Here is a 12,658-nt window from a genome sequence, read left to right as displayed (position 1 = left end):
ACTATTTCAAATATCCACCAAAACTACAAGTTTTCCTCAATCCAAGAAAAAATTGTATCCAGTGAAAATAAATGAATCAACAGTATTCTACCTCATGGCTGTACATTGGTCATACTATCTCGCTGATTATACTGGTCAAACTATCTCGCTGGTTTTACTGGTTACTGTACTGGTCTGACTATCTCATGACTGTTCATTGGTCATACTATCTCGTTGATTATACTGGTCAAACTATCTCACTGGTTTCACTGGTTACTGTACTGGTCTGACTATCTCATGGCTGTACATTGGCCATACTATCTCTTATATACTCATGTCAAACAGTTAACTATCTCAATTGTTGTATTGGTCAACTATCTATATCTTGCTTTATTGGTCAAACTTTCTTACAAACTGTATTGACTAAACTATCTCAGTGTCTTTTGTCAGTGGCAGTCTTGGTCAAACTATAGATCTGCTGTTGATTTAACTATATGTTCTGTATGTATGAACAATAGATTATTTAATAAACATCAATGACTAGCACTTCTATCTATAGAACTTTTTATCTATAGCAATAATCCATATCTTTATTTTACAGCATGCCCTCCTTAGGATGTGTATTGGTTATGATAGGTGTGGAATTGAAGCTGATGTATTGATGGTCAATCTGCCAGGTAAGGTCACTTCCATATTACTTATACTTTCTTGCTAATTGTACATACATATTGTGTTGTACATGTGGTCTGAAATTAGATTTTTTTTTCAGATTTTTTATAGTTTACAATCAAAACATTTGTAAAATTGAATATACTGAATATACTACAAGTCATAATAACTTTTTAAGTTTTAAAGCTTTTTTGAAGTATTTTTAAAGGTTTATTCTTTTATGTAAGTACATAGGATTATATATTTTTAATGTTTATTGCATTCATATGAAGATTTATGTGAAGAAAGATTTTCCAGTCAGATAAACAAAGTATTGGATTGTAACCATGTTAACAATTAATTAGCACTTGATCATGAAAGATCTTCATCAGATATTGATTTTACTGTCCATTTCTTGACCCACAGAGACAAGGAATATTAAATGCCTTTATAATACATCTATACTGGACATCAACAAATATAAAATCTAAGTGAAAGAGGTAGGGCTAATTTTCAATCATTTTCTAAATTTACTTTCTCTCTCAAAAAAGTATTTCAATTTTTCTATTTATCAGTTTTACCATGTTGAAATGTGTGCTTTTGAGGTTCATACAAAATTGTTGCATTTTTATAAAAAAAATATTTCAATAAATACAAACCAAATCATAAATATGTCTGTGTAGCATAATTAGACTTGCTACTGACTATACCTTCTGAACTAGCTGGCTCAGCATGTGGGTCTTGTACAGAGCAAGGTTCATACTCATGTCACATTAACATGCTCCTGTTCTGATATGCTTGTAATACTTGACACTATTTGTTATTACCAGTTTCCTGATCCAGCAATTTTAACAAACAGTGCATGGATGAACCCTCAAAGAACTTTTATCATTGAATGCTTTCCTCTATTTCAACTTTCTTTCTAGATGGATAGGTCTAGGGCATATCTTTTAGTACTAAAGTACAATAGTAAGTTCACCTTCACCTTCACATTATAAAGTTTTGTCTCCAACATGGTCAAATCTGACCTGTGACCTTGGGGGGTTGGGATTGACAGGCAACTGTGCGACCTGACATCTTTTAAAAGAACCTGTGACCTTTAAAATTTTCAAAAAGAATCAGAACTTTTTAGTTTGCGAACTTTTTAGTTTGCTTAAAAGTGATCTGGTGACCTAAGGCAATTTGTAGACATAACCGTGTGACGTAAGGTGTACCCCACTGGAGCCTCTAAAATGCGAGAAATAAATGGAAATTTAAATCATTTTTTATCCCTCTACTACAAACCTGCTAATAGAAATGAAGATTTGAGCTAGAAAAGAGGGAGAAGTTTTCTACTCTTTGATATCAGCAGTTGTGTTTATATCCAGTCTTTTATTTTATGATTTGAATAATATTTAGTATGATGACTTCCTTAATTGTTATATAGTGTTGAAAGAATTTTGTTGTCATGTAAGCAGGTTGCAGTGTGAATACTTTGAATGATTCGATATGACGTATAAAATCATAGACAAGGTTTTGTATGTCAACCCTCAAGACATGGGTTATCTAGAGTCTCCAAATTTAAAAAAATAAATAACAAGAATGTGTCCATAGTACACGGATGCCCCACTCACACTATCATTTTCTATGTTCAGTGGACCGTGAAATTGGGGTAAAAACTCTAATTTGGCATTAAAATTAGAAAGATCATATCATAGGGAACATGTGTACTTAGTTTCAAGTTGATTGGACTTCAACTTCATCAAAAACTACCTTGACCAAATACTTTAACCTGAAGCAGGACAGACGGACGAACGGATGGATGGACGAACGGAATCGCTCAGACTGAAAAACATAATGCCCCTTTACTATCGTAGGTGGGGCATAAAAACACTATATGTGCATTCACCTGGTCTGTCCATTTTGCTGTTTGTCCAAAAATTATTTTGTTTATATTTTTTCTTAGGTACTACTGAACTGAATGACTTTATATTGAGTCTGCAGCTTGACAATAATGAATTGTATTGTGTGACCTTTTTGATGATCTGTCAGACATCTTCTTCCTGTATGCAGATATTTTGAACTTTTCAATATGTTGAACACGTTGAATGTTATAAAAAAAGTTGTCACAATTCTCTCAAGTACTAATGAACAGAATGACTTTATATTTGTTGCAGTGTGAGCACTTTTCAGATCAGTCAGACACTTCATGTTTTCTGATCCTTTGAATTATGAGTGGAGGTCTTTGTTTAGCAATGACATCCCATGTTATCGTTTTGGAATATCAGTTTAGTTGCTGTCACCTAAATGTACAACCCTTATGATGGCTTATCTGTTTTATGAGAATTTCTCACTGTAAAAATAAAAGATACAATGAATACTATTATAAAATCTTAGGTAGTTTTTTTGTTCATTTGTAGAACGTGAGGAAATCAATTTTTTTTTTGCAGAAATAGTTAATTAAAGTAAAACATACATGAATTTTTATTCAATTATCCAAAGTTTTGACCCATGATTGAAGATGCAACACACATGTGCACATCTTACACAGATAGAAGGGGGTTTGAGTACAACAAGACATATCATCACACGTCAATTATCTGTAATCAGAGATACAATCAGTACTTAATTAACAGTAAACATACTCTGTAACCTGTGTGGTGCAGATCAATTATTCCTTCCTGCTAATCTGATGTCCATATCTTAATAAAATCAACTCTCAACGAATTTTATAGTAGATGATGTTGCTCATTCTCCATATTTCTATACAGTGGTTTGTCTTTTTTTCTGTTTTTGAGTTTTTGTTTGCCAATGGTGGTGGCTACAAAATGGTCAAATTCTACCAGCAACCTTGAACCTTGGGGGGAAAGGGGGGGCAACCTTGCGACCTGATGACATCTCATTTAAAAGAACCGGTGACCTGTTAAACATAAACCTCTCAAATTGGAGACATTTCCCATTTCCCAGTTATTTTTATACGACCGCAAAAAAAATTTTGTGGTCGTATATTGGTATGACGTTGGCGTCGTCGTCGTCGTTGTCGTTGTCGTCGTCGTCCGAAGACACATTGGTTTTCGCACTCTAACTTTAGTTTAAGTGAATGGATCTCTATGAAATTTTACCACAAGGTTCAATACCACTAAAGGAAGGTTGGGATTGATTTTGGGGGTTATGGTACCAACAGTAAAGGAATTAGGGGCCAAAAAGGGGCCAAAAATAAGCATTTTTGTAACTTCCAGACATAACTTGTGTGTTAGTGTATGGATCTCTCTGACATTGTGCCACAAGGTTCCATATCACAAAAGGAATGCTGGGATTGATTTTGGGGGTAATTGCCTCAAAATTGTAGGAATTAGGGGCCAAAAAAGGGGCAAAAAACAAGCATTTTTCTAGTTTCATGACAATAACTTGTGTGTAAGTGTATGGATCTTTCTGAAATTGTACTACAAGGTTCCATATCACAAAGGGAAAGCTGGAATTGAGTTTGGGGGTAATTGCCGAAACGTTTAGGAATTGGGGGCCAAAAAGGGGCCAAAAATAAGCATTTTTCTAGTTTCCAGACAATAACTTGTGTTCAAGTGTATGGATCTCTCTGAAATTGTACTGCAAGGTACCATGTCACAAAGGGAAGGCTGGGATTGATGATGGGGGTAATTGCCTCAATATTTTAGGAATAAGGGGCCAAAAAAGGGGCAAAAAACAAGCATTTTTCTAGTTTCAGGACAATAACTTGTGTGTAAGTGTATGGATCTTTCTGAAATTGTACTACAAGGTTCCATATCACAAAGGGAAAGCTGGGTTTGAGTTTGGGGGTAATTTCCCTAAATGTTTAGGAATTTGGGGCCAAAAAACACATTTTTCTAATTTCCAGACAATAACTTGTGTTCAAGTGTATGGATCTCTCTGAAATTGTACTGCAAGGTACCATACCACAAAGGGAAGGCTGGGATTGAGTTTGGGGGTGATGAATCATAAGGGGGTTCAAAAAATTTGGGGGGGATTTTTTTTTTTTCCTTTTTTTTCTTTTTTTTTTCTTTTTCTTTTAAAATTTTCCATTTTAAGTTGGTTATTTCTGATTTATATTTAAAAGCAAATAATAATGATATGGTAGGAGATACACACCAAACAGGATGTGTAAATAATTATATAATAAGTATTGTGCAATAGCAAGAAATTTTCAATTGCACAGTATTGCACAATAGCAAGAAATCTTCAATTGCACGTACAGTATTGCGCAATAGCAAGAAATCTTCAATTGCACAGTATTGCGCAATAGCAAGAAATATCCAATAGCACAATATTGCGCAATAGCAAGAAATTGTCAATTGTACAGTATTGCGCAATAGCAAGAAATATTTAATTGCACAGTATTGTGCAAAAGAAGATACTTCTTATAAATTGCTTATTTCTTGACCAATTTCAATGGGGTTTTATTCTTTGTTTGATTTCAACAAAAATTGAATATATGGGTTCTTTGATATGCTGAATCTAACAATGTATTTAGATTTTTGATTTTTGGGCCCCGTTATCAACTTTGTCCACATTGAGGTCAAAAGGGTCCAAAATTAAACTTTGTTTGATTTCATCAAAAATTGAATTCTTGGGGTTCTTTGATATGCTGAATCTAACCATGTATTTAGATTTTGGATATTGGACCATAATAGGTGAATGTCCAATTTAAAATTAACCACATTCATTCTGTGTCAGAAACCTATGCTGTGTCAAATATTTAATCACAATCCAAATGCAAAGCTGTATCAAGCTTGAATGTTGTGTCCATACTTGCCCCAACTGTTCAGGGTTCGACCTCTGCGGTCGTATCAAGCTGCGCCCTGCGGAGCATTTTATTGTTATTTCTTTTATTTTGTCTTGCTATTGACACTCTGAATACTAGTCTTGAGATGGCTTTTTTCTCCCATTGCCTGAGCACCATGAGCAAGTCTCCAAAAAGGCTGTCAAATGTCAGAGCAGTCTCGGACAGATGGAACTTAAGGGCATTGCACTATTTGATCATAGTCTCCCTCTACAGAAGACAATATTATTTTAAATCTATTTGAATAAATGTGAACCAAAGTCATTCTTATATTGATATAGTTATAATGATGATTTCAGCTTCTTGATTGTGGACTTTCCATTCTTATGTAGCAACATTCCAGCAGCGCCTGAATATGGAGAATATATCTCCCAGTTGATAAGATATTCCAGGGCTTGCATTTTCTATCATGATTTCCTTGATAGAGGTTTGCTTCTCACAAGGAAGCTATTAAACCAAGAGTTTCAAGTTGTGAAGTTGAAATATTTCATGCTAAAATTTTATGGATGCCATCATGAGTTGGTTAATCGTTATGGAATATCTGTTTCACAGATGACGACGAATATGCTCCAATTGTATCGAGAATCCCTTCCTCTTTCCCTGAATGTGACCTACCAAATTAGACCTGTCACCGGTTTTGTACTTGCATGAGCGACACAACAGGTGCCACATGTGGAGCAGGATCTGCTTACCCTTCCACATTACCTGAGATCACCCCAGTTTTTTGGTGGGGTTTGTGTTTCTCAGTTTTTAGATTTCTATGTTTTGTTTTGTTTACTGTTGTTTGTCTTTTGGTCTTTTTTCGTTTTTTGCCATGGCTTTGTCAGTTTATTTTCAACTTATGAGTTTGAATGTCCCTTTGATATCTTTTGCCTCTCTTTTATCACGAAATTAAAAATGAAAGTATAGGCCTGTATCCTAGACACTAGTTTAGACATAGACAGAGTAAAAGAGCCTCATTTAATAGCTTTAAATCATTATCATGTTGTATGGGATTGCAAGTCAATCATCCAGGTATGACATATTAAAGGTCAAATTGACTGAAACCTTTGAATGAGAATTGAAGAGGGAATTAGCTTTGAATTTTCTTTCATAACAAACTAATGTTGGCTTATTAAACTTAGCATTAAATCCTCCTGTTAATGTAGAGGTTTCATGACATTGCTGCTAACATATCTCCATTGATTTTGGTCAGGTTCTATTTATTATCAATGATTATCAGAGGTATAGATGAGACCTTTAACCGTAGCTATAATTTTAAGTAAGAATTGCGCTCAACTTGTATTTCTGGAGATGTCCTTAGTTTTAGGCAAACCTCTTGTGACTTGTACACCACTGTGTTATCATTCCATAAGTTATGTATTGGCCTAGTAATATTCATAGAGTTTTTTAATTGTTTTTTGTAGGGGGAATGGGCTTATTAAATCATATTAGTTAGCAATATCATAAGAAATGGATGGAGCCTCTAGTTTTATTTCTAACTGTATCCTTAGTGGTCGATGATACATTGATGCTGCCAAACATTCTGACATTATATAGTAACACAGCCATCAGAAGTTCATTAAGATAATTAAGCTAATTAGTTTTAAAGAGAATTCTCCATGGAGGTCTATGGGAGGTATAAATAAAACACTTTAAAATGCCAGAATATAAATATTTAGTCTATTTTTAGTAACAAAACGTGTTAACTTATTTCATTTATAGATCTGTAACGCTGGAGTTCAATTAATCATGAATAGTAAGTTTCTTTGTTTACATCAGCCATGCTTTATATCTCATAGGTTTTGTAATCATTTTTGTAAGCAACAATGTATGAAGGAAAAAATTGGAGATTAAGGGAAGATGGTTCGTTCTGTAGAGTTCTGTTGGAACTTTGTTAGATTTTTATTTGATTTGAAATTTGAGGTTGACATGGTTGAGGGAAGACAATTGCATGAAAAAAAGTAATTTGACAGAAATGTTTCCAGAATTTTTTTTAAAAAGAAAGAAGGGGGTGGGGGTAGAGGTCCAGCCTAGTTTTGATATATTTTTAGGTGATTAAGATTTACAATTTTAAAAAAAGGTGGATTCCAACCTCCACGGACCTCTAGGAATTTGTCAATGTGGCATGCTGCAAGTCCATCATTATTCGGGGATTTGTTGGACCTTAGATAAACTTTCCATCTCACCCCCTTTCACCTAGTACTTTGATATGATCATAAGGAACAGAATTGAAAGGGTTAGTAGTATACCAACCTGTCTTGAAATATCATAAGTCCAGCTATGAATAGACAAATATAGGTGTTAAAGTGTACATGACTTTCTGACAGTGTTAATTTGACCTTGACCTACATACAAAGAGAAAACTTTTTGTAGTATCATTCTTCATAATAAACCTAACTGCAATATAGCCTTTTTGTGCTGATGCCACATAAAGCAATCACCAATCAATCAATCATAATAAACCATTTAAAAAACAAATTTAGTTATTTGCCATGCTCTAGGACTTTTGGACTAGAATTCTCTAATGGCCCTTGTAAAAAATAACTTCATTCTGAATAGAATTGTTTGAATATTTGATTCTATGATCTTAAGTTGTTAAGATAAGTTTATGCATGAAGAAACTAAAACTTTACCAGAGTTCAAATCAATAGGTTGTCTCTGCAAGACTCCCACACTTTCAAAATATTAACAGTGCCAGAGAAAGCACAAAAAATGTATATCAAGTCACTGACAATTGATTGTCTTTGGCATGAAGATTCACAAATGAAATTTGCTGCTTGAAATTAATAATGACGCACCAAAAGTATTTGACAAATACAGTTGTATCATTGGTAATCAATTAAATATTTAATACATTTTTATAAAAATTTGCGGTCTTATAATACTATGGCAATGTCGTCATCGTCAGAAGACATTTGGTTTCCAGACAATAACTTGAGTATAAATGAATTGATCTCTATAAAATTGTACCACAAGGTTCCATACCACAAAAGAAAGGTTGGGATTGATGTTGGTGGGGGGGTTATTGTCCTAACTGTTTAGGAATTAATGGCCAAAAAGCGGCCAAAAAGAAGCATTTTTCTAGTTTCATGACAATAACTTGTGTCTTAAGTGTATTGATCTCTATGAAATTGAGGTTCCATACCTCAAAAGGAAGGTTGAGATTGATATTGGGGGGGTTATGGCCCAAACTGTTTAGGAATAACATGTACAGTGTAGGGGTAAAAAAACAAGGATTTTCTGGTTTCCTGACAATAACTTGAGTATAAGTCTATGGATCTCTATGAAACTATACCACAAGGTTTCATACCAAAAAAGGAAGGTTGGAATTGATTTTGAGGGTTATCATGCCTTAACTGTTTAGTGAAAAGGGGCCAAAAACAATACTTTTCTTATACTTTGTATAAATTGCTTATTTCTTGACCAATTTCAAAGGGCTTGAATTCTAGGGGTTCTTTAATATGCTGAATCTGTATTTAGATTTTGGATTTTGGGTCCCGTTTTTAAATTGGTCCACATTGAGGTCCAAAGGGTCAACAATAATTGAAATCTTGGGGTTCTTTGATATGCTGAATCTAACCGTGTATTTGGATTTTGTGATTTTTGAATAGTCTTTAGGGCATCTAGTGTAAAGTTTGTATTTTTTGTTCCTGACTAGCATAGCCTGACCAGCATGGCCACTATGGCTACAAATAGAACAAAAGGATAGATTACAAGGAAAAATCTAATATCTTGATCACCATATAATGGATGGAAAAAATCTGATAAGGGCAAACAAATTCCAGAATATCAAGATCTACCTTCAAACAGTTTACTCTCAAATGTCAGGTGAGCAATTCAGGATCTTATGAGCCTCTTGTTTTAAATGCAGTTGTCCACTTGATAGGAATAATTTTTCAATTTGCAATTAACCAGCATGTCATTTCCATTATAGATGAAGTGAAAGACAGAATAAATCAGTGACAAAATGGAGGAAGAAGACATTAATTGGAAGGAAAGATGCTTGATATTAGAGACGTCACTACAGAAATTCAGGGAGCAAGTGACCAAAATCAGAGAAACACTTGGATTCAAGGTAAGCTAGACCCTGTGGATTCATTTATTTTCGTGGAGATCCATTTTCGTGTATTAAGGAAAACTAGTAATCTTTTATGCCCCCGCCGTAGTGTAGGGGGCATTAAATTTTACCCTTGTCGATCTGTACGTCCGTACGTCCTGAAATTGGTTTCCATTCTCTAACTTTAGTTTTCCTCAACCAAATCTTATGAAACTTATACACAATCATCGACAATGCTTATTACCACAAAACACAGATCAAGTTTGAATTTTGGTGGCGTCACTTTTACTGTTCTAGAGTTATGCCCTTTACAAATGGAAATATTGCTGAATTTTTCGTCTTGCTTCTCTAACTTAAGTTTGCCTCAGCCAAATGTTATGAAACTTATACACAATGCTAATTACCACACAATTCAGATCAAGTACGAATTTGGGTAGCTTCACTTGTACAGTTCTTGAGTTATGTCCCTTTATGATAATGATGTTATACGGAAGTGGGGGCATCATCTGTGTCCCATGGACACTTACTTTCCCCATTATTTTATATTTGATTTTGTGGATTTGCCAAAGTTTGTATTCAAGCCTTCATAAAATTAATATGCACTGTGTTTAACATTAAATTTTTGGTTAACCTTTTCCAATGAAATCCTTGAAAATTTGGTATCCCATGAATAATAATGAGTAGACAGTAGATATATATAACCAGTAGAGATAAATGAATCTGATCGAGCTGTGTTTCATCTTTTATGGGCAAAGTATATGTACTTGGGTGGTATTTCGGATTTCTTTAAATAAAACTTTGTGGATAGAAATTCGATAACTTACAATTTAGTTTTAAAAAATACATTTTTGTCACAACGAAAGACACATTTTACACATATCCTATGCATTTAAACTTCTGTCTTTCAGAAAATTTTAATTGACTGTTTCTCTTGAAGTTTAAATTTTACATATATATTCTTTTTCCAATATAGTATGATGCAATTTTTTTTTTATGCACCTCTTTTCGTTTTTTTTTGTCATGGAGTTGATAAGTTTTACATCAAGTTGTGAGTTTTGAAAGTTGCCTTGATATCATCTGCCTCTAATTATTTTCTAAATGCATATGAAATTTCACAGACTGAAATACAGACCAATTACATATACTTTCCTTAATATCAAATTGTAATGGTGAAGTGCTTATAATGGTAAATTTTCAAGTAAATTACTCATTCTGTAAATTAAAGATGATCAAAGATGTTTTAGCTTGAGATGAGATTTTTTTTAGTGTCTTCAGTGTTATACACTTGATTTCTGAATGTTGGTTTTCTTTTGATTTTGAAAATTTTCTGTTTTATTATTCTGTTTGTCATTCCAGAGTTATGGGAATTTTAACAGTCATTTTTTTTGCTTTCTAATATCCCATTTCATTTTTGATGCAGTCTTTCTACATGTTCTATGTAGACACAATTGGTTTCCATGTTAGAGTTTACCCATCATTCCAGAAATCTTATTCCATGATATTCAGTTTCCTGCAAACTTGGTTAGGAATTTACTTCATGCACTGCAATTAAAATTTCCTATTTATTTTGTCCAATCAAGCCTAAAGTATTCTATAAAAAGAATATATGTACATTTCCATGTCACTGTCTGCAATCAGTTTTAATTGTAATGCTTGAGCAAATCTCCTCACATCTTTGTGATTAGAAAAAACAAATGAAACTTTTATTGGACATACTTATTATTGTTCAGGGGGTAATCCACCATAGTGGTTGAAAGAAGTGCTAAAATAATCCATAGCTGTCAGTAATTTGTATGAGACCAAGTCATCTACAAACTTATTGTCCATAAGTCTCTCATTATTTAAAGAAAGATAAAAAACAAAGTAGGGTTTGCTTACTGAACATAGAAATCTTGTGTTTCAACATGGGACTCATCAAATTAGAACAAAGGAAATTTTGAAGATAAGCTCTTTGGTCGAATTGTTGTCTCTTTGACACATTTCCGGTTTCCATTCTCTTTCTAGTAATTGTAGTGTGGTCACAGTTTAGCGTCAAATATAAATTTGAATTCTTTTTCTTATTAAGTAATGAGTTTTTTTATTATAAAGTACTTAATGTTTAATACGATGAGCATCATGGTAATACTGGGAAAATTCTATTTGATAATTGATATTTTTTTGATAATTTGCATATTTAACACTAAACTATTTAGTGGAGTGCTTCCTGTAGAGATCACTGCAGCAAAATGATGTGTAAGGATAGGATGTGATAAGGTCTTTATTTGACTTCATTTTTTACTGAAATATAAGATTCCCTTTTGTGTTTGATTTAAAGTTGAGTTGAAGCAAAATTAAAAACAGGTAGTTTTTTTATGGCTTAGGTCGGGGCCATATAGTGTTACCCTTATCGGTCATTCCGTCATTTTGTCATTCTGTCATTCTGCAACGAACACCTTCACATATTGTGCTGATTTTTCAGTATGTGAATCTACTTTGATGAGTTTCAGATCGAGTTTCAACGTTTGGTTCTGCTCCTCTGATTTTTGCTAAAATTATGGGACTTTGAAAATTTTGTGAAAATAACAGTTATACAGACTTTTTTTCTAAACGCCTTGACATATTGTGCTGATTTGTAGTATGTTAGTCTACTATGATGAATTTCAGATCACATTTGGTTATACTCTGCTGATTTTGGATGAAATAACAGGCTTTGGACTTTGAAAATTTCGTGAAAATAATAGTATACAGACTTTTTTCTAAACACCTTCAAAAATTGAGTTGATGTTTAGTATGCCCATTTACTACGATGAGTTACAGATCTAGTTTAAATTTGGTTTTGCTTCGCTGATTTTTGCCCAAAATTACAGGCTTTGGACTTTAAAATTTCCACTCCTTAGAATGGCTTTAAGCTTTTTTGGTGATCGAGTTGTGCTATTCGTTTCAATCTGACACATCTAGGTTAATTATAATGTCACATTTAATGCAGTTGTTATGTCATAGAAAAGGCTGTTTTACATATTTTGTGAAAAAATCATTGTGAATTTTAATAAATTTTCATATAGTTTTTGAACCTGCAAATATAGAACCCATGAACAAATGAATCATTACAATGTTTGTTTATATGAAAAATGAATTTCATGTTAAATTTTTGTGGTACAAATGTAAATGCATGTGCTCATTTTTTTCCACTAACAAATTTGTGTGATAATATGCAAGTTTTG

The 12,658-nt window shown here is 33.3% G+C and overlaps 1 protein-coding gene across 1 annotated transcript in view; it reads left to right on the top strand.

Annotated features, from left to right (window-relative positions):
- Nucleotides 1-12,658, top strand: part of LOC127699101 (pleckstrin homology domain-containing family H member 1-like) — a 77,106-nt gene that overhangs the window by 11,357 nt on the left and 53,091 nt on the right. The window contains exons 2-3 of the mRNA XM_052202836.1: nucleotides 581-656; nucleotides 9,336-9,476. Of these exons, the coding sequence (XP_052058796.1) occupies nucleotides 9,369-9,476 (108 nt within the window). The 5' untranslated portion in view covers nucleotides 581-656; nucleotides 9,336-9,368. The remainder of the gene's footprint in view (nucleotides 1-580; nucleotides 657-9,335; nucleotides 9,477-12,658) is intronic.

The sequence above is a fragment of the Mytilus californianus genome, unplaced genomic scaffold (assembly GCF_021869535.1).
Source record: "Mytilus californianus isolate M0D057914Y unplaced genomic scaffold, xbMytCali1.0.p SCAF_4, whole genome shotgun sequence".
Classification (NCBI taxonomy): Eukaryota; Metazoa; Mollusca; class Bivalvia; order Mytilida; family Mytilidae; genus Mytilus; species Mytilus californianus.
The sequence above is the reverse complement of the archived record's forward strand: the minus strand, read 5'-3'. Positions and strand labels throughout refer to the sequence as shown.